Source organism: Oncorhynchus clarkii, chromosome 11 (assembly GCF_045791955.1).
Source record: "Oncorhynchus clarkii lewisi isolate Uvic-CL-2024 chromosome 11, UVic_Ocla_1.0, whole genome shotgun sequence".
Classification (NCBI taxonomy): domain Eukaryota; kingdom Metazoa; phylum Chordata; class Actinopteri; order Salmoniformes; family Salmonidae; genus Oncorhynchus; species Oncorhynchus clarkii.
Window position 1 is genome coordinate 26,980,813 of NC_092157.1, and position 22,084 is coordinate 27,002,896.

The following is a 22,084-nucleotide window of genomic DNA, read 5'->3' on the forward strand; positions in this document are numbered from 1 at the left end:
CAAGATGTCTCTGTTTTGCACTTTGAATTCAGTTATTTTTGGTTAAAGTGCTTTGTGCTGACCTTGCCTGAGTGTCAGTCTGAGCTACCATGTTTACTCATTGTCATGTCAGACATGTTTGTATACAAAATAAGTGAATGCCACACAACTAGAGACTATTTGAACCCTTGCAACAAAGACCCATATGTGCATTTTTAGATAACGTATTTTGTTTCTTAGAACGCATATAGCGGTTCTTGTCATTGTGGCCGTTTGAATAGTCCTTTTATGTTGATGTGAATATGTGGACTGCTGCCATTAGGAAGCTGGAAATGCCTGCCTGTCCCCTCTCCCCACTCATGCTTATCTTCTAGTTGTCCTGCTTTACCCAATGAAACTCAATTTAATATTCCTGTTTTCCTTCCCTTTACCCAGTTCCTACTCTAGATTTCTCTCCTCTGCAGGACAAGGAACCCTCTTAAAATCAGTAGGTCTACTGTGAAGGGCTCCAGTTAATGTCACTGAATACAAGGAGTATGGAGACTGCAAATGCATCCATATTATTTTACCCCCTTTTTTCTCCCCAATTTCGTGGTATCCAATTGTCTTGTCGCTACAACCCCCGTATGGACTCGGGAGAGACGAAGGTCGAGAGCCAAGCGTCCTCCGAAACAACCCAACCAAGCCGCACTGCTTCTTAACACAGCGCGCATCCAGCGTGTCAGAGGAAAGACCGTGCCCCTAGCGACCTGGTCAGTGTGCACTGCGCCCCGCCCGCCACAGGAGTCGCTAGTGCGCGATGAGACAAGGATATCCCTACCGGCCTAACCCGTGCGACGCTAGGCCAATTGTGCGTCGCCCCTTGGACCTCCCAGTCGCGACCGGCTGCGAACCCAGAGTCTGGTGGCACAGCTGGAACAGAACACACACCACACCAATGTTTCACACATGAAACCAGAGGAATGCCAAGTAGATTTGAACCTTGAGTTTGTCTTGGCTACAGTAGTGTCACTGATTCTACTCATCGCTAGATGGCGCTGTTGTCTTTCCCATATGATTGCACACAACAAAGAACCAGGTAGGTTTGCGCAATGTAATTATTGTACGTTTCCTTAATTTATGACGCTTGTACACTATATCAAATAATTAATCTAGCACTCTTTGCATTTTACACTCTGTTGCCAAACTTTGTAATAATTTATCTCACCAGAACTACAAGATCACTGGACAGTAGACCGCAGTGCTGAAATGAAGCAACAGCAGCTGTGAAATGTGTAATTTGGAGACTACAGGCTACTAAATGCAGTAATTTTCTTGTCAAGGTATGGATCCTTCTTGAAGATTAAACCACTTTGGTAAAATGTCTGGCTGGCTTAATCACATTTTTTATCTAAAAAAATCAAAGCCTGATGAAACCTGCCTCTGACAAGGTGGGAAGCTGATAACATCTTAGAATGGAAAAACATTGACAGTCAGTTCCTGTCGGTGACGTTATTTAGCCTAGTTGTTGTCTGAGTAGTCCTGCAGTACTTAAACTTATAGGAAAAATTAACTTTAGAATTTAAAAATACCAAATGTAAAGGTAATAAAAGTGGCTTTCATACAGTAGGCTTGCATAAACTCAGCAAAAATAGATATGTCCCTTTTTCAGGACCCTGTCTTTCAAAGATAATTAGTAAAAATCCAAATAACTTCAGATCTTCATTGTAAAGGGTTTAAACACTGTTTCCCATGCTTGTTCAATGAACCATAAACAATTAATCAACATGGACCTGTGGAACGGTCGTTCAGACAGAAAACAGCTGACAGACGGTAAGCAATTAAGGTCACAGTAACTTAGGACACAGTAGAGGCCTTTCTACTGACTCAGAAAAACACCAAAAGAAAGATGCCCAGCGTACCTGCTCATCTGCGTGAACGTGCTTTAGGCTTGCTGCAAGGAGGGATGAAGACTGCAGATGTGGCCAGGGCAATAAATTGCTATGTCTGTACTGTGAGATGCCTAAGACAGCGCTACTGGGAGACAGGACGGACAGCTGATCGTCCTCGCAGTTGCAGACCACGTGTAACAACACCTGCACAGGATTGGTACATCCGAACATGTCGACCTGTAAGGCAGGTCCTCACCAGACATCACCGGCAAGAACTTCGCCTATGGGCACAAACCCACCGTCGCAGGACTGGCAAGTGCTCTTCACTCTTTGCTTGTTGTCATTGCAGGCAATCTCAACTCAACTACAGGGAGGACATCCTCCTCCCTCATGTGGTACCCTTCCTGCAGGCTCATCCTGACATGACTCTCCAGCATGACAATGCCACCAGCCATACTGCTCTTTCTGTGCGGGATTTCCTACAAGACAGGAATGTCAGTGTTCTGCCATGCCAGCGAAGAGCACGGATCTCAATCCCATTGAGCACGTCTGGGACCTGTTGGATCGGAGTGTGAGGGCTAGGGCCATTCCCCCCGGAAACGTCCGGGAACTTGCAGGTTCCTTGGTGGAAGATTGGGGTAACATCTCACAGCAAGAACTGGCAAATCTGGTGCAGTCCATGAGGAGGAGATGCACTGCAGTACTTGATGTAGCTGGTGGCCACACCAGATACTGACTGTTACTTTTGATTTTGACACCCCCTTTGTTCAGGGACACATTATTACATTTCTGTTAGTGACATGTCTGTAGAACTTGTTACGTTTATGTCTCAGTTGTTGAATCTTGTTATGTTCATACAAATATTTACACATGTTAAGTTTGCTGAAAATAAACGCAGTTGACAGTGAGTGGACGTTTCTTTTTTTGCTGAGTTTATATGACATACAGTGGGACAAAAAAGTATTTAGTCAGCCACCAATTGTGCAAGTTCTCCCACTTAAAAAGATGAGAGAGGCCTGTAATTTTCATCATATGTACACTTCAACTATGACAGACAAAATGAGAAAAAAAAATCCTGAAACCCATGAATTTATTTGCAACTTATGGTGGAAAACAAGTATTTGGTCACCTACAAACAAGCAAGATTTCTGGCTCTCACAGACCTGTAACTTCTTTAAGAGGCTCCTCTGTGCTCCACTCGTTACCTGTATTAATGGCACCTGTTTGAATCTTGTTATCAGTATAAAAGACACCTGTCCACAACTTCAAACAGTCACACTCCAAACTCCACTATGGCCAAGACCAAAGAGCTGTCAAAGGACACCAGAAACAAAGTTGTGGACCTGCACCAGGCTGGGAAGACTGCTTCGTAAGAAGCATTTCAAGGTCCTGGAGTGGCCTAGCCAGTCTCCAGATCTCAACCCCATAGAAAATCTTTGGAGGGAGTTGAAGGTCCGTGTTGCCCAGCAACAGCCCCAAAGCATCACTGCTCTAGAGGAGATCTGCATGGAGGAATGGGCCAAAATACCGGCACCAGTGTGTGAAAACCTTGTGAAGACTTACAGAAAACTTTTGACCTCTGTCATTGCCAACAAAGGGTATATAACAAAGTATTAAGATACACTTTTGTTATTGACCAAATACTTATTTTCCACCATCATTTGCAAATAAATTCATTAAAAATCCTACAATGTGATTTTCAGGATTTGCACAATTGCACAATTGGTGGCTGACTAAATACTTTTTTGCCCCACTGTACATGTATGTTTTATGAAATCCTTATGTAAGGTGATCAAACTTTATTTGTCACATGTGCCGAATAGAACAAGTGTTCACCTTACCGTGAAATGCTTACTTACAAGCCCTTAACCAACAGTGCAATTCAATAAGGAGTTAAGAAAATATTTACCACATAAATTAAAGTAGTAAAATAATAAATCATTAACACAATAAAATTAAAATAACGAGGCTATATACCGAGTGTACCTGTACCGAGTCAAGGTGAAGTGACTATGCATAGACAATAAACAGTGAGTAGCAACAGTGTAAAAAAACAAATGGAGTGAGGGGCATTTGATTCATTGTTCAGAAGTCTTATGGCTTGGGTGTGAAACTCTCCGCCCCGTAGCACTCACTTCCGTCATCATGAAGTGCTTTGAGAGACTAGTCAAGGACCATATCACCTCCACCCTACCTGACACTCTAGACCCACTCCAATTTGCTTACCGCCCAAATAGGTCCACAGACGATGCAATCTCAACCACACTGCACACCGCCCTAACCCATCTGGACAAGAGGAATACCTATGTGAGAATGCTGTTCATTGACTACAGCTCGGCATTCAACACCATAGTACCCTCCAAGCTCGTCATCAAGCCTGAGACCCTGGGTCTCGACCCCGCCCTGTGCAACTGGGTACTGGACTTCCTGACGGGCCGCCCCCAGGTGGTGAGGGTAGGCAACAACATCTCCTCCCCGCTGATCCTCAACACTGGGGCCCCACAAGGGTGCGTTCTGAGCCCTCTCCTGTACTCCCTGTTCACCCACGACTGTGTGGCCACGCACGCCTCCAACTCAATCATCAAGTTTGCGGACGACACAACAGTGGTAGGCTTGATTACCAACAACGACGAGACGGCCTACAGGGAGGAGGTGAGGGCCCTCGGAGTGTGGTGTCAGGAAAATAACCTCACACTCAACGTCAACAAAACTAAGGAGATGATTGTGGACTTCAGGAAACAGCAGAGGGAACACCCCCCTATCCACATCGATGGAACAGTAGTGGAGAGGGTAGCAAGTTTTAAGTTCCTCGGCATACAGATCACAGACAAACTGAATTGGTCCACTCACACAGACAGCATTGTGAAGAAGGCGCAGCAGCGCCTCTTCAACCTCAGGAGGCTGAAGAAATTCGGCTTGTCACCAAAAGCACTCACAAACTTCTACAGATGCACAATCGAGAGCATCCTGGCGGGCTGTATCACCGCCTGGTACGGCAACTGCTCCGCCCTCAACCGTAAGGCTCTCCAGAGGGTAGTGAGGTCTGCACAACGCATCACCGGGGGCAAACTACCTGCCCTCCAGGACACCTACACCACCCGATGTCACAGGAAGGCCATAAAGTTCATCAAGGACATCAACCACCCGAGCCACTGCCTGTTCACCCCGCTATCATCCAGAAGGCGAGGTCAGTACAGGTGCATCAAAGCTGGGACCGAGAGACTGAAAAACAGCTTCTATCTCAAGGCCATCAGACTGTTAAACAGCCACCACTAACATTGAGTGGCTGCTGCCAACACACTGACACTGACTCAACTCTAGCCACTTTAATAATGGGAATTGATGGGAAATGATGTAAATATATCACTAGCCACTTTAAACAATGCTACCTTATATAATGTTACTTACCCTACATTATTCATCTCATATGCATACGTATATACTGTACTCTATATCATCGACTGTATCCTTATGTAATACATGTATCACTAGCCACTTTAACTATGCCACTTTGTTTACATACTCATCTCATTTGTACATACTGTACTCGATACCATCTACTGTATCTTGCCTATGCTGCTCTGTACCATCACGCATTCATATATCCTTATGTAGATATTCTTTATCCCCTTACACTGTGTACAAGACAGTAGTTTTGGAATTGTTAGTTAGATTACTTGTTGGTTATTACTGCATTGTCGGAACTAGAAGCACAAGCATTTCGCTACACTCGCATTAACATCTACTAACCATGTGTATGTGACAAATAAAATTTGATTTGATTTGATTTGGGGGTAGAAGATACTAGTACAGTGTAAGTTATAACATAGTAATTAGGCTAATCCCTTTTTTTGTCCATCTGGGACCTAAAAATGTCCCACATGTCGAACACACGGATGCACTGTAGATCAGGCCTCTCATAAACCTGTGGTGAAGGCTCAAATCCTCACAGTGGACCCTGTTGGGATCAAAGTCTGCAGGCTACATTCCCAACTTGCTCAATCTTTGAACGTTTGATTAAATTAACTCTTCCATTCATCTGAACCGAGGCTACTAATTAACAGTGGATAGGTACCTTCTTCCTTTGTAGTAGGGAAGAAAGCATTAACAATTAATGGAGCCACCCAATCTTTCCCTAGACGAGACGACCTCAAACTTGATATGACACACACTTCTAAGAGAGGATGAAGACAGAGGTGTCAGAGGATGTCTGTCTAACTCTGCTCCCGTCTCGGCTGGCAGATGGAGACCCTGGGTGAGAGAGACACACGCGGGGGAAGTGTGTGTGTCAGTTCTAAACGGACCTCTTGTTTCTCCCCACACAGTTGAGTGGATCACTGACCAGAGTCCCGTCTGGACTGAAGGGGTCCCAGGACATCCTCTACTTACTCAGGTAGTCTTCAACTCACCCCCACTTATCTCCCATTCCCATTCTCTATCTATTGACAGGTAAGTGCCGTCATTCCCTCACAGCCCAAACAATAGCTCTCTAGGCAGGGATCCTGTAGTCAGGCTAAAGAGAACCCAACCAGGCATCACAGACAGACAGGGGCTTGACATTGGCAGGACAAACGGCTGCAAACAGACAGAGCTCTCTGTCCCCGCTCCCCAGCAAAGTTCAGTGAATTTACCCCTTAGCGCTGATCATGGGTCAGTTTTGCATTTCCCCCACTAATGGTTAATATCACGATTTGGAGGGGAAATCTGATCCCAGATCTGTACCTAGGGGGAACTTCCCCCCGGGGGCCCTCAGACGACTAGCCCTATACACACCTTTGTTGTCGCTGATTCACACCTCCAGGTGTGGACAGTTTAATGGTCAGCAACATGAAAAGCCCCAGTCTGACCAGCTCACCGACACTGATCCCCTCAGCATGAAAACACACACTGTTTTGTTTCCTTACCCCTTCTCTTTCTTTGATTATGCAATCAATCTATCTACTAGGTTCTACCCCATTAAGTGGGACTGACTGGCCATCACGGGGCAGATACATGGCATAGTTTGTCCTGTCCATACTCAGTGTCCTACTTTGCACCAACTGCTTGAAACTAAACAGCATCTAGTATTATTCAGTCATATTAAAATGACTGAACAAAGATTTGAGTTAATTTGATTGATTGGTTTGAGTTGATTGGAGTTCATTTGATTGATTGGTTTGAGTTGATTTGAGTTAATATGATTGATTGATTCATCAAAGGATTTTTCGTGCAAGAGAGTTTGTGATCTACAGTTCAGTTTAGACACAACGGACATTTCACTCTGAGTCAGTAGATGGCGTCAATCGACCATACAGCTGAGATACTGGCAAAATACCTACCTGTCATGCATGGAACATGCCATTCATGATTAATTTATAGAGCTAGAACCTCAATGCCTATTGGATATTATTTTTGTCTGAGAATATCACACCCTCTATTTAATTTCTATGGTTTCTTAGAATTGCTTCTATTTTCGGGAAAAAGGGCTATTATGTCGCACAGTTGCCTCCAAAAGCCAATAGCCTACATGTGGACTAAAACGTGGGCCCAAATAGGTTACATAATTAACCTGAGGGAGAGCATAATTTCGGAGCACAGTAGTAGTTTTATGCTTGTTATAAAAAGTTGCAAGGGCTGTGGGAAATATGTAACTAAACTACTTATTGCCACAGTTGTCCTTTTTAGAGGCAGAAGAACAAGTTCGGTTTAGTTTGTTGAATAGTTTTGGGTGGATGATGATGCACATCAGGGATAGGTCTGGCGCCTCTCAGGAATTACCGACAATTACCGATAATTGCTGTCAATCCAGTTATTTCTGTACGTGTCCCCTTGAGCGGAATCGCACCCCTTTACCCTTTGACACTGTGTCGATGACCATCTATCTGTAGGGCAAATAATTAGGCCTGCGCGTCTCTATGTCTGCTCTCTCTCTCTTCTCCATACTGAAAATTCGTGTCCATTTAGACCCACAAGGCTACGCTTTTAGAACTATGCGAGTAGTAGGCCTATGACATTTATCTACCGTCATGAGAAGGTCGCCGTTGTTGCCCTTTTCTGGAGATTCTGCCTGAAGGGGTTTATAATTAGGGGATATAAACAGGCAAAAACTGCTGCTGCACAGTTATCCACGAGAATGTTTGATGCTATCAGTGCAAAACCTTACCTAGCTGTCATTCCATGTAGCCTGTAATCTCTTTCCTTCACAGAATTCTTAAATAATACTCCCTTTTTCCCAGACACAATACCACATCGGTGAATAATGCTTCACCTTTTTCCTGAATTATGATTGTGTGGTTGTAATCTTTTATTAGCCTAACTCAATCAATCAGCCTTTAAAATATATTTTTTCTTCATTCTTTTCATTTTTCAAACCAAACATCAAACAGTCTACATCCTAAGTAATCAACACCTCAACGGATAGTGACGGTTTGAGTTGAGCTGGTTGGTTTTGATATCGATCGGAGACCAGTGCTGCTGTGTGTTTTGCATAGAATTGTTGGAGGGTAATTGAGTGTCAGTGTCTGTCTGTCGTCTCAGTGGCGCCATATGCCTTTTTGGATTGCTAATTTCTCTAACCGCCTGTCCGCTCCGCCCATAACATCCATTCTCACAGGCAGAAGCAATCTAGATATCTCCGGGCTGGCGTAGCCTGGGGAACCTGCTCACGATGGCGTCCGCCTGACGAGGCAATGCAGAGGGCACTATAGCTGCAGACAGACATGTACAAATGAGCTAATAGCCTAGTCTGTTTAGAAGTTCAGATAGTGTTTGTTTTCATTATTAGGCTATTGCGATAGAATGTAATCTATGGTTATAGTTTAAACATGTTTCTAAGCCATTTATAGGCATTTTTATGCTGCTATTTAATAAAACAATGTCGCTTTGTAATGCAACATTGTAGCCAACGCCACCGTCTGCAAAAGGAGCGAAACAAACGGTAACAATGTTTCTTCACCTTTACTGTAGCCTAGTCAGCACCATAGACTTATATCGCACTATCAGTAAGAGGAATGATGAATAGTGACCGCCTGGTGAACCAATGGAAATGTAAAGTTCCTGAAGTATGCTAATTGAGCGAGGGGTGCTCCAATGGGCGACGATGGGGCGGAGTTGTGTTACGTAGAGAAGTCTGGCTCGGATATTTCTTCAACTCGAGGTCCGCTATCCGAAGTCGACTATTGAAGTGTTGATGCCAGAGTAGACAACATTTTATTCACATTTCGTTGTTTTCGGATTATAAACGTTATGCTTGACCACCATCGTGGATGTGTGTAAAGTCGGATTGGACAAGTAGTCACGACATTTATCCGGTTTTCTACTAAAGGAATGTTTTTTTCTTCCTCTTTTCAGCAACTAACGATACAAGTGTTCCGCTTTTCCAGTAGGGCTGTTCAAGTACACCAGTCGGCTTTTAGGCTTTTTCTCATGTAGCCTAGTTTTTCTTTGCAGGGAAAATCCTTCCGTTGTTCGCGTGCTTTTCTTACGTCTTCCGGTGGATTGTGATTGTGGCAACTATTTCTTCTGTAGAGTTCATGTAACCGTGTCTTCGAGCTCAGCCCTGCGGGTTTTGGTACTTGGATAAGAGTGACTAAAAAGTTAGGCTACTTGTCGTAAATGGATCGCCATTCCAGTTTCATTTCCATTTGGCTACAACTGGAACTCTGTGCCATGGCTGTTCTTCTCACTAAAGGTAAACTTTGATCCCTTAAAACATGCCTTCATGTCCTCTTTGCCCTTTTCTGACCAAAGGAAAAAGTTCAAAAAAGTTGAGTGCGAGAAAACGGGGTCAGAACCTCCCAAAGGCCTTATCATTGCTTTCTTATCCGTTTCCAATTGCGCAACGTTGAATAAGTAAAATTATTAAACAACGCAGTTTTGTCAACAAAATTATTTGATCTTCTCTCTCTTTACTTTCCGAACTTTGATCTTTCCTATAACAAAGAATGATACAAATAAAATAAAAACCATCCGCGCATCCAGGTGGCGTGTTTTCAATATGCTGTTTCTAAATCTCAATAACTTTTAGTTTGTTTCATCTACTAAATATTCCAACACAGGACAGGTGCCATAGCACTGTTATACCCATGAAAAACCGAACTTTCTATACCGTTTGTGGTCTGTGTTTCCCCCCATGAGTTCCTATAGCAGACTGAATGGCCCTAATTTTTCTCATAATTCTCACGCTAGGGCACATCAATGGGATGTGTGATATTATGAAAACTATAGGCTATAGGGTTTTAATGTAAATACGTCAACTCGAGTCTCCAAAGTAGAAAGCAAAGCCCAGTAGCTACTACGCTACGGATGTTTGGCTCTTATATATATAAAGCATTTGGCAATTGCGAGAGCATATCTATTAGTTTGTTGCCGTAATGCCATTATCACGTGTTTAGGGCCCTGTCAATGGTCAGTTCATGATTAAGAAGATGACAAACGTGTAACTGGAGACTGGAAGTCCACAAAACATCGTGTAACAACATACAACGGCTGTGTTTATTTGTGTGCGTCTCTGCGTGTGTTTTTGGGGGTAGCTGTCTTGTAACAATGTTAATTAGCCTTTAACTAGTAAAGCTATGGATTTATATTGACAATTATATTAGGTCGATGCAAATAGCTTGTGCCATATTTAACTTGTTGAACTCCATAAAAATGTGTTTTCAGTCATTTTAAAACATCTGACTGTAAGTGAAACGCTATTCGTAGCATTTGCTGCGCGTTTTTAGCACTATATATATTAACATTGTTAATTAACATATATATAAAGCATTTGTTGCAAAAAACCCCGAATAATAACAAGGTTGTTTGGTGGAAGCTTTTGAGATGAGAAGTGGAGAGAGCTCATTGCGCCCAGCCCATCCTGACCACACAAATGCTTGCATATGAAAGATGAAAAAGGAGCCTCCTGCGCTGCTCTCTCACCCCCTTTTACGAGTTTCCATTTGGGTTGAAAGAAATTGACTTTGGAAAACAAACCACTAATTACAAGATACACGGTTCCTGTTTTATAATAGGGACGGACTAAAAGGACAATTTTGAACGGAAAGGGCTTAACCTCGGCGTATGTACTGCATTTCATTTGAACACGTCTACTTCTCAAAGTCTTTCAGGAGTTACCTTGTCATTTACATGCGTTCAGATCCGACTAGGCAGTCTTTAAAAGACACAAGTAGTCTGGTTTCTGATTGTTTTTAAAAGTAAAGTAGATGTGCTATTGGCTGTATTTTATTCTTGGATATAACAGCCATGCGTGTGTGACTTTATCAAATATCTATCTGAGGAGTTTATAACATTTCCACAAATTTGACTACAAAACGCAATATTTCTCCCCTGTTAGAATATGTTTTGATTTCCCAAACTGCTGCCCAGTTAAAAAAGGCAGACCTTGTACGCGGAAAAGTTTCAAAGCACAAACAATTTCCTTGAGACGTTATTACTCGATAATATGCTGAATTTGGGGTCAGTTATTCTTGAAATGTTGGAGAATAAGCTACTATTTAGCCGACAACACTTCATTAAACGAATCAAGTAGGCCTATGACTAACACTTTGCATTTATTTTCTTTTAGGAGAAATACGGTGTTACTGTGATGCCCCCCACTGCGTGGCCACGGGCTACATGTGTAAATCTGATCTAAACGCCTGTTTCACCAAGGTGCTGGACCCAATGAACTCTAACTCTCCCCTCACGCACGGGTGTCTAGATCCCATAGCGAACGCTGCCGACATATGCAGCTCTAAGAACACAAATGCCCTGAGTGAGGGTTTGTCTATGCTGGAGTGCTGTCACGACGACATGTGCAACTACAGAGGCCTTCAAGACCTGGCTCACACCAGAGAATCAACAGGTAAGAAAAGAAGAGAGAATCGAAACATGAAATGTCTCTGACTGGAAATATTATGGGTATTATTTGACATTCTGTTCTATAAGGTTTATAATGTGTGACAGACAGAGCAACCAAACTGACAATATGTAGTGTAGCCTATTCAGGTCTCCTCCCTGTAATATTCTGAAATAGTGTTTAAATGTACCATAGCCCTATACAGTAACTGAATCAACCACAGAGGTTAGTTTAATGGTCTACTGTAATGCATACACCTTTTACTAATTCCCACCTTTACACAGCTTCAGTTAGATTTTTTTATGGGTTGCAGCACAGCGGCAAAGAGAGGAGTGTGGGGGGGGGGGGGGGGGGGGGGGCTCACCGGTTTACCTGAAGAACTTGGACGCAGATCAGATATTTTCTGTACTTTTCATGTAATTTCTCCACCGAATAGGAATGTGCCCTGTAGAATATCCTTTCACAGGCTGCATGTAGGAAGGCATAAATACGAGCATCACTGAGTCATGACAAGGTGTATGGTCATACAGAGAGGAATGGAGAGCTCTCAAGTAGGACTTTCTGTTATGAAAAGTATTGGAGTTTAGCAGGTTTATTAGCTGAAATGTATTTATTTTGGCTCTTATTTGGGATAAAGCTCGGCGACACATTGCATTTCCCTTCTGAAAGCAGGAGCCACGTTTCCACTAGACATCAGTGTACGTTAGACAATGAAATAACCCACTTTCCCTCTTATCTCCGCGTCCAGACCACGGCCGGTACCAGCCCGAGAGCAACAACCGTCACCTGGTCACGCGGGTACAGGAGCTGGCCTCGGCCAAAGAGGTGTGGTTCAGGGCAGCGGTGATCGCGGTGCCCATCGCTGGAGGCCTCATCTTGGTCCTCCTCATCATGCTGGCCTTACGGATGCTCCGCAGCGAGAACAAGAGGCTGCAGGACCAGAGACAGCAGATGCTGTCACGGCTCCACTACAGCTTCCACGGCCACCACACCAAGAAGGGCCACATGGCGAAGCTAGACCTGGAGTGTATGGTGCCCGTGACAGGACACGAAAACTGCTGCCTCACCTGTGACAAGATGAGACAGGCAGACCTGGGGAACGACAAGATACTGTCTCTGGTACACTGGGGGATGTACAGTGGGCATGGGAAGCTGGAGTTTGTATGACTTACTTTTCTAAGTTTGTTTGACTTTACTTAATGCCCCCCCCCTCCCAAAAAACAGCCAAGACTGTCTTTCCTCTACTCGTTGGGTTTCCTCTTTTAATTTTAAAAATGAATCCCCAGTTTTGTCTATTTTACTTCACAGCTGGTTTTTTTCAATGGAGGAAAGAAAAGAGGACTGAACTGAACGCAAAGCCTTGTGGTTTTTGCTAAAGGAGCACTTTACTTGAAAATGAAAGGCAAACCATCGAGGCTCTATTTAAACTTGAGGACAGGACTGACCGACGGACTGAGAAAGCCCTGTCAAGACCCTGTCTGCATGTGGATCCTGGACTATACAGGGAGCGCTGAAGGATTCCAAATCTGTCTTATTTGCACATTTGTAAAAAGTAAAATAAGTTGTTTTGCTTAAAAAAGAAGCTAAATAGAAGAAGACTTTTACACTGACACCAGGGTTAAACAAAAATAAAATAGTTTGATAATTCAGTGTTGACTGTAGGTGTGTGCACTCCTCTGTGTACGTTTCTTGATCTAAGCCTATTGTAAAGATTTAAAATATATATATTTTTGTCTGAAAGAAAGACCCTGTCCTGTGTGTTCTTCCTTGCCGTGTGAAAGAGAGGAACAGAGAGCCGTGGCTCATGTCAGATTTCTTTTCAAGATGTCTCTCCCCCCCCCCCCCCTGGTGTGGATCGTGTGTGTACAGTAGTATGTAAGAGGATGTGTAGCGAGTGAGAGGACCACGCTGCCGTGGTGGTGTGACGTTTCATACCCAGACGGTGGGAGTGTGGGCCGCCGCGGCGTGTGTGTAGTATCAGGCGGAGTGTGTTGGCCGTGTGGTGCGTGTAGGGCTGACTTCACAGTGAGGCCTTGTTTCACAGTAGTACTCCACATCTGAGTCATTCTTGAACCTCCTCCAAAGGTCAGGATTTCGGGCTTCAAACACATTCGGTTTCTTTCATTGCTGGATTCCTCCTGGAAGTAGTGTGGCTATTTATTTTATACTCGGTCTAATGCCAGTAGAAGCCCTCCCCATTCAGCTCCTCTGCATGTGTTTCAGCCAACACACTAACCCTCCTGTATCCCAGCTTGTGTTGACGAAGAGGGCTCTTTTCTTTGCCAAGCGACGAGGCTAGTGATTATGCCACAATTGACACTCTTATTACGCAGCTTAGAAATAAATCTCAAGCCTGAGCTTGCGCATGTGTTTTATTGAGAGAGTTATGCACAGGTTATCGGGAGAGTTCATATGGAACCCGCAGAGTTCTAGCTTCAATAATGTGAAGACTATGTTTCTATTTTTGTTGTGTTGAAACCCCCTTCGCTTCTTTTCTCCATTCTGTTTGGTAGGCCTTCTACTTTATTACATCGTAATACTTCCCTGATGGTACGTGTATCTAGCTGTAAAGCCTGTCCACCGTGAAACACAAAGACACATCACATGACCAATTTCAACCAGCTACTCTTTTTTTCTTTTTGAGGAAAAACTTTGGTGGACTTTGACTATGATAACGGATGTGGGAAGAATCAATCATGGCAATGCAGGATTCTGTGTACTTGTAGGAATGTTAATGTAGCAGCCTAAGAGTTGGGCCTTCAAAAGGAACATAGCATGTTTTGGGAACCACGGTTCAAAAGTTCAAAGGAACTGTGTTTACTCCTCTCCGTGGTAACCAAGACAGAGAGAAGGAAAGTAAGTTGTTTATTTTAGGTCCACCTGTGTGTGTGTGTATGCTTGTCTGTGTGTCTGTCTGTGTGTCTGTCCGTTTGCATGCGTGCGTGTCTACTGTGTGTCTGTCTGTCTGTGTGTCTGTCCGTGTGTCTGTCCGTTTGCATGCGTGTGTGCGTGTCTACTGTGCGTGTGTCAGTTCCAGGCTGACTTCTTGTTTCTCTCCATTAGGCCTTAAGGAAAACACTATTACCAGGCTAACCACTTAACAGCAATCTGCTTCAGCCGGGCCTCAGCCCACGCAGACACTTAGTCTCCCCAGGACTATTACCCTGCAATAATAACAAGACCCTCTGGTTTGGACAGCTAATGTGCCCCGTGTTTTTGTTCTGCTCGCTCCCATCACCTGCTGATACCAGACAGGCAGGGATGTCTGAAGGGGGAGGGCACGTACACACACGTACGCACACACGCACACACACGTACGCACACACGCACACACACGTACGCACGCACACTCACGCGCACACACACACACACACACACACACACACACACACTAGTAGTGCCTCTTGATGCTACTGTTAGACCCCATGCACAGTGGCTCTACAATAAAACACTTCTCCGGGCCCATTAGGATCGGCTGCCATTTTGCTGAGCGGCAGGCGGTCAGGCTGTTTGTATTGACATGCAAATGTAATGAGGCGGTCGACTGGCTCCCTTCAAAAGCCCAATTTGTTTTGAAGTCACTTCAAAATGTCCCCTTTCTAACTTGCCAATGAATTGTTATTGGTGTAGATTCTGGATGCGTCTGGAAAGGCACCCTGTTGCCTATATGGTGCAGTATATACGTAATAGGATGCCTTTTGGGTCGCTCCCGCTGTCTCTCTCTCTCTCTCTCGCTCTCTCGCTCTCTCGCTCTCTCGCTCTCTCTCATGTGTATACCTCTCAAGAATCATAGACTACAGTCCCAGGTTTCCGCACTAGCAGCAATGAGGGTGAGATATACAGCTTTTATTGGTATGTGACATTTTCCAAACCTCATAGAGGGGAAGGTTAACTACCGTGATTTAAATCAGAGCTGTTCTCATTTCTTCTCTCCCCACCTCGCTGGCGATTAAAACGCTCATGCAGTCGGTGCTGTGTGTATATAGGGATCCCATAGACTATTCTGTGCCCTGTGTTAAACAATATATGAAGTGTAAACACACATGGGACCTGTTAACACCTGCACATAGTAATGGGTCATTACACAGTTTTTATAGCCTTGAATGTTATTCTTGTTTTTCCCCTCTTCTTCCTCTTCCTCAGGCTCTATAGAGATTTCAGCTTATCCCATGTTGAGCAATGCTGAGTAATAAAGACACTCATGATCAATTAGTTATTGGTGAAGATTACAGGTGAATGCTTCTCTGTCTCAGCAAACTCTTGACTACATAGAATTTACTCACAGTACACAAACTGATATGCGGAGAAGCCTATATATATATATATATATATATATATATATATATATGAGGACACACACTATAAACGGTTTCACAAATGAACTCTGGGACCTTTTCGCTTTTCAGAGATAGTTCTTGTAACTCCTGTGGCCTGTCTTGAAAACATACGCCGTATAAATGACCCACTGAAGACTATTTACTTGTCAGCCATTAAAATAAATAAAAACACTCTCAAAAACAAACAATGTGTCATTTTAGAGAACATACAATTTATACGTCCAAGAAAATATACGTTCCTGTTGGGTGACGCATATACAAGTGTCATTCTGCCCCGTGACAAATGGACATCCGTTTAAATAAGACACGGAATAAATATTTATTCTGCCCTAAGGCAAGTTCACTTCCTTTGAATGGATACAACATGGGTTGGTCCCTGTCCTCCTTGACCTTCAGCCCATCTAAACATTTAGCCCTGCATGTTGTTAACGTTTAGATTGAAATCTGCCTTGAGAAAAATCAGGTTGGGAATGTTTACGAGATCCGGCTTGGGGCTCTTGAAGCCTAATGTCACCGTGTGTAAATAGGCGTTTTGTGATGTTTTTAAAAAGGGGCTTTCTCAGTTGCGGACCAACCACGGTTAAATCAAACACTAGCTCTACAAATGAAAGATCATTAACAGAGGAGTCCGAGACAGGAGACAGAGATTGATGATGATGGTCCATTGTGGCTCAGTTGGTAGAGCATGGCACTTGCAACGCTGGGATTGTGGGTTTGATTCCCACGGGGGACCAGTACTAATGTAAATATATGCATTCACTACTGTAAGTCACTCTGGACTAGAGCATCTGCTAAATTACTAACATGTCAAATTAAATACAATTTCAGGATTACAAAAAAAGTCCCAAATAGATACTCCAATGTCTATGTATAGGTATAGGTAACAAACCACGCTACTAGTCAAGTGTCCTGTTGGTTTAGTATGCGTCTCTAACTCTAAGCCGTGGCAGAGAGAAGAGCCCTGAGCTTCAGTGAGGAGGCTGGAAGCCACCTAACGTGTCCCCATGGCTGGTGTTGAGACTATTTTTTAGAGCCCATTAAGGATCCAGACTAGGCCTTGTGATGAGCTGTCCCCAACAAAGCCTGAGTGCATACACATACACACACATTTATTGGCCCCTCACCTGACCCTGAAGACAGACAGCAGAACAATGTCTACCTCGCCTTAGAGCCTCTGACACTTCTTACCCTCAGTGACCCACTCATATCTCTCTTTCAAAGGCCTCTCATGTAGTCTGATGTTATCCAAGTCAGGTGGTCCTAGTCATACACGTAGGGAATAAAGGCCATATTTTAAGACTACATACTGCAGCAGTTTGGATGTACTATGCAGGACCTCCACCTTCTATTTGACTGAAATACCAACTCCCACCTTTATGCCACATCCTGCTGTTAACGTGGTCCCTATACTTCCCAACACACTTCTGTAGTAGAGGAGAGATGGAGTACATTATCAGGTGCCAACTGTGAACACAGAATGACAACAGAGGATGAACATGAGCAGAACAGAAGTTGAAACTGTTCAATAAGCCGTCCCACCCCCCATAATAATGGCTTTCACAAAGTAAATTGGCAGCTGGCCAGTCAGGCTTCTCTCTCTGTGAAGAGAACAGTGTAGGGACAGTGAGCAGCGGCAACACCTTGAGTTGGCAGCTAAATCCCTGGTCTAGTGTGTGTGTGTTAGTTGGCAGCCATACCTCCGGGTGGGACTCTGTGCAGGGAGGTTATTATGTGTGTGCATTGTGAGACCTAGATCCCAGGAATTACCAGACTGAAAGGACAGATTAAAAGGATTGCAGGCAGTCAAATGTCCAGAGAATCTAATCCTACAATAACAGATAAGACTGGACTTGCGTCCCAAATGGCATCCTATTTCATATATGGTGCACTATGGGCCCTGGTCAAAAGTAGTGCACTAAATAGGGAATAGGGTGATATTTGGGATGCAGATTTTTATAGCCTGCCAGGTGATGAATGGGCAGTGGCATATCTCATCCCAGTTGTCACACTTTAGCTTTTAAAACAATGTCAGATCAGATGATATCTTGGTCACTGAGAGATTTGATTACAGGAGCAGCACTGGTGTTTAGAGACCCAGTATGGGTCGTTTTCTCTATAGAGGGTGGATGGGTGGGTGTAGCCTGGGTCCTAACCAGATTGTTCCGTTTAGGGTGGGTGGCCATTGTCAAGTGACACCCAATAAGGTGCTGTGGAAAAATGTGGCCAATGTATTTCACAGGGAGGGAGCCAAAACTAAATCAACTACAGACAGACAACTGGGACATGGAGTCTATAAGTGATAAAACCGCTCCTGACAAAATTAATTTATCTATTTGTTTATGTTTGAGAAATTACTAACTGACATATCTACAGATGTAGGATCTTAATTTGATCAACCGGTTGGCTCTTGCAGGACAACTTTCTTGCAATGCAGGAAATGTAAAACTTGTAGTGTATTTGAGGTTAAAAAGGGATACCGAAGTTTGTAATTTTCACTTAGAAATGTCAAACTTGATTATCCCATAAGAAAAATGTATCGAACTCCTACAAAAATGTTAATTCATTATCCACATAATATTATCCACACAATAATTAATATTTCCTGTTGCAGACAGATTATTTTCCTGCTGTAGCAAACTGGCCCAAATTCAGATCATACATGTGTACCACATGTTGGAGTACGACGCCACTGCAGGACAAAGTGAAATTAGACATTTAGGCTGCTATGTCCCAAAACACTGGGGGTAAACGCTGGATAATTATTCTCTCAGACGTTTACGACACTTTCTGGGGAACGTTAAACTGTAGGGTTAGTTTGGGGAAAGTGTCCTATTAACCATTAAAAATCAATATGTTTCCCAAATGGCACCCTATTACCTATAGGGTTTTGGTCAGAAGTAGTGCACTATATAGAGGATAGGGTGTCATGTGGGATGCAACCAGGGACAGACATGTAAAGACGTTAGATGGTGATGAAATCAGTTTATAAACATGATATTCATTCTGTGTGTAAAGCGTTCATGTATGAGCTCTGCAACCCCTCGTTCCCTTACGGGGGAAAAAAATAACAATTTCACATGTGAAACCATGTTGTTTTGGAACATTTCTCATGTGATGTTATTTCTCTTGACATTTCCAAAGTTAGTTGTTACGATGTCCCCGGAACATCACGCAGACGCAGTATTTTCGAATTACACAATGTAATCATGTATGTCAAATATGTATGTTTATACAGTAATTATTATTCAAGCTTTTCTCACCTGGGATTTGAACTCACAACTTCTTGGTTGAGGCATTGCGATGTCCCTGCTATGCCACCATGACCGTGTCAATGACTGAGTTCACTTGTATTCCTACACTTTGGACTTCAAAGTAAATCTCTGCTTTTTTTTTAAATACACGAAAGAAAAACGATTATACTTATAGTGATTCAAGTGTAACAATAAAACATAATAACATGTCCCACAAACATTAGACAACTATAGAGAAAACCCTCAAATTGCTGAAATAAGAAAACTAAATCAATGATAAGAGAATGGTCAGAATAACTGATAACTAAAATAGCAGTGCAGATGGCACACTTTTGCTAAGTGCAGTGGTTTATTATAGGTACAATGCATTCGGAAAGTATTCAGACGCCTTCACTTTCCCCACATTTTGTTACGTTAAAGCCTTATTCTAAAATGGATTACATAGGTTTATCCCCTCATCAATCTATACACAATACCCCATAATGATAAGGCAAAACAGGTTTGTAGATTTCTTTTGCGAGAATTTATTACAAATAAAAAACAGAAATATCTAAATTAGCTAAGTATTCACACCCTTTACTCAGTACTTTGTTGAAGCACCTTTGGCAGCAATTTCAGCCTCAAGTCTTCTTGGGTATGACGCTACAAGCTTGGCACACCTGTATTTGGGGAGTTTCTCCCATTCTACTCTGCAGATCTGCAGGTCTTTGCAGAGATGTTCGAACGGGTTCAAGTCCGGGCTCTGGCTGGGCCACTTAAGGACTTTCACCTCCCTGACCAAGGCCCTTCTCCCTCGATTGCTCAGTTTGGCCGGGCGGCCAGCTCTAGGATGAGTCTTGGTGGAGGCCACTGTGTTCTTGGGGACCATCAATGCTGCAAAAATGTTTTGGTACCCTTCACCAGATCTGTGCCTCGCCACAATTCTGTCTCGGCGCTCTACTGACAATTCCTTCGACCGCATGACTTGGTTTTTGCTCTGACATGCACTGCCGACTGTGGGACCTGATACAGACAGATGTGTGCCTTTCCAAATCATGTCTAATCAATTGAATTTACCACAGGTGGACTTTAATCAAGTTGTAGAAATATCTCAAGGATGATCAAAAGAAACAGGATGGACCTGAGCTCAATTTCGAGTCTTATAGCAAAGGATCTGAATATTATATAAATAAGGTATTTCATTTTTTTTAATGCATTTGTAAACATTTTTAAAACCTATTTTCACTCTGTCATTATGGGGTATTGTGTGTAGATTGATGTGGGGAAAAAATGATGTATTCCATTTTACAATAAGACTGTAATGTAACAAAATGTGGAAATAGCCAAGGGGTCTGAATTCTTACAGAATGCATTGTATTTGTCTTTATTATGGATCCCCATTGGTTGCTTCCAAGGCAGCAGCTACTCTTCCTGGGGTCCAGAAAAATTAAGGCAGTTATACAATTAAAAAAACATTACAATACATTCACAACTGATTTCACAAAACATTGTGTGCCCTACTCTACTACCACATATCTACAACACAAAATCCATGTGTACGTGTGTGTATAGTGTGTATGTTATTGTGTGTTTGTATGCATGTGTCTGTGCCTATGTCTGTGTTTCTTCACAGTCCCCGCTGTTTCATAAGGTGTATTTTTATCTGTTTTTAAAATTCTAATTGTACTGCTTGCATGAGTTACATGATGTTGAATAGAGTTCCATGTAGTCATGTGTGCCTCCCATAGTCTGTTCTGGACTTGGGGACTGTGAAGAGACCTCTGGTGGCATGTCTTGTGGGGTATGCACGGGTGTCTGAGCTGTGTGCCAGTAGTTCAAACAGACAGCTCGGTGCATTCAACATGTCAATAACTCTCATAAATACAAGTAGTGATGAAGTCAATCTCTCATCTATTTTGAGCCAGGAGAGATTTACATGCATATTATTAATGTCAGCTCTCTGTGTACATGTTAGGGCCAGTCGTGCTGCCCTGTTTCCACATTATTCATTACAATATTTAGTTGTTTAGGGTTTAGTGGATGATTTGTCTCAAATACAGTGCTTTTTGTTTTTGAAATATTTAAGACTAACTTATTCCTTGCCACCCATTCAGAAACTTACTGCAGTTCTTTGTTAAGTTTTCCAGTCATTTCAGTTGCTGTAGTAGCTGACGTGAATAGTGTTGAGTCATCCGCATATCGTTAGTAAAGATTTAAAAAAGTAAGGGGCCTAGACAGCTGCCTTGGGGAGTTCCTGATTCTACCTGGATTATGTTGAATAGACTTCCATTAAAGAACACCTTCTATGTTCTGTTACAGGTAACTCTTTATCCACAATATAGCAGGGGGTGTAAAGCCACAACACATACATTTTTCCAGCAGCAGACTATGATCGATAATGTCAAAACCTGCACTGAAGTCTAACAAAACAACCCCCACAATTTTTTTTATCATAAATTTCTCTCAGCCAATCATCAGTCCTTTGTGTAATTGCTGTGCTTGTTGAATGCTCTTCCCTATAAGCGTGCTGAAAGTCTGTTGTCAATTTGTTTACTGCAATTGCATTGTATCTGTTCAAAAGTTTACTAAGGGTTGGTAACAGGCTGATTGGTCGGTTATTTTAACCAGTAAACTGGCCTTTACTATTCTAGGTAGGGGAATTACTTTTGTTTCCCTCCTGGTCTGAAGGCACAAGGTTTCTAGTATGCTTAAATTGAAGATATGGCAAATAGGAGTGGCAATATCGCCCTCTATTATCCTCAGTAATTTTCCATCCAAGTTGTCAGACCCCGGTGGCTTGTCATTGTTGATAGACAACAATAATTTTTTCACCTCTTCCACGCTCACTTT

At 43.0% G+C, this 22,084-nt stretch overlaps 1 protein-coding gene across 1 annotated transcript; it reads left to right on the forward strand.

The window, feature by feature from the left end:
* The first annotated feature begins 8,937 nt into the window (after positions 1-8,937).
* LOC139420418 (BMP and activin membrane-bound inhibitor homolog) lies at positions 8,938-13,411 on the forward strand. The gene is made up of 3 exons (XM_071170498.1): positions 8,938-9,519; positions 11,395-11,673; positions 12,416-13,411. Exons 1-3 carry the CDS (start codon positions 9,444-9,446, stop codon positions 12,832-12,834), a joined length of 774 nt encoding a protein of 257 aa, XP_071026599.1. The 5' UTR covers positions 8,938-9,443; the 3' UTR covers positions 12,835-13,411.
* Positions 13,412-22,084: the final 8,673 nt, after the last annotated feature.

What these genes read in the sequence shown, in the direction of transcription:
- LOC139420418 (XM_071170498.1), top strand. Translation starts at nt 9,444, where the DNA reads ATGGATCGCCATTCCAGTTTCATTTCCATTTGGCTACAACTGGAACTC. An exon ending in GGCTGTTCTTCTCACTAAAG is followed by an intron (nt 9,520 to 11,394) that starts GTAAACTTTGAT and finishes ATTTTCTTTTAG; the next exon opens with GAGAAATACGGTGTTACTGT. An exon ending in TCACACCAGAGAATCAACAG is followed by an intron (nt 11,674 to 12,415) that starts GTAAGAAAAGAA and finishes CTCCGCGTCCAG; the next exon opens with ACCACGGCCGGTACCAGCCC.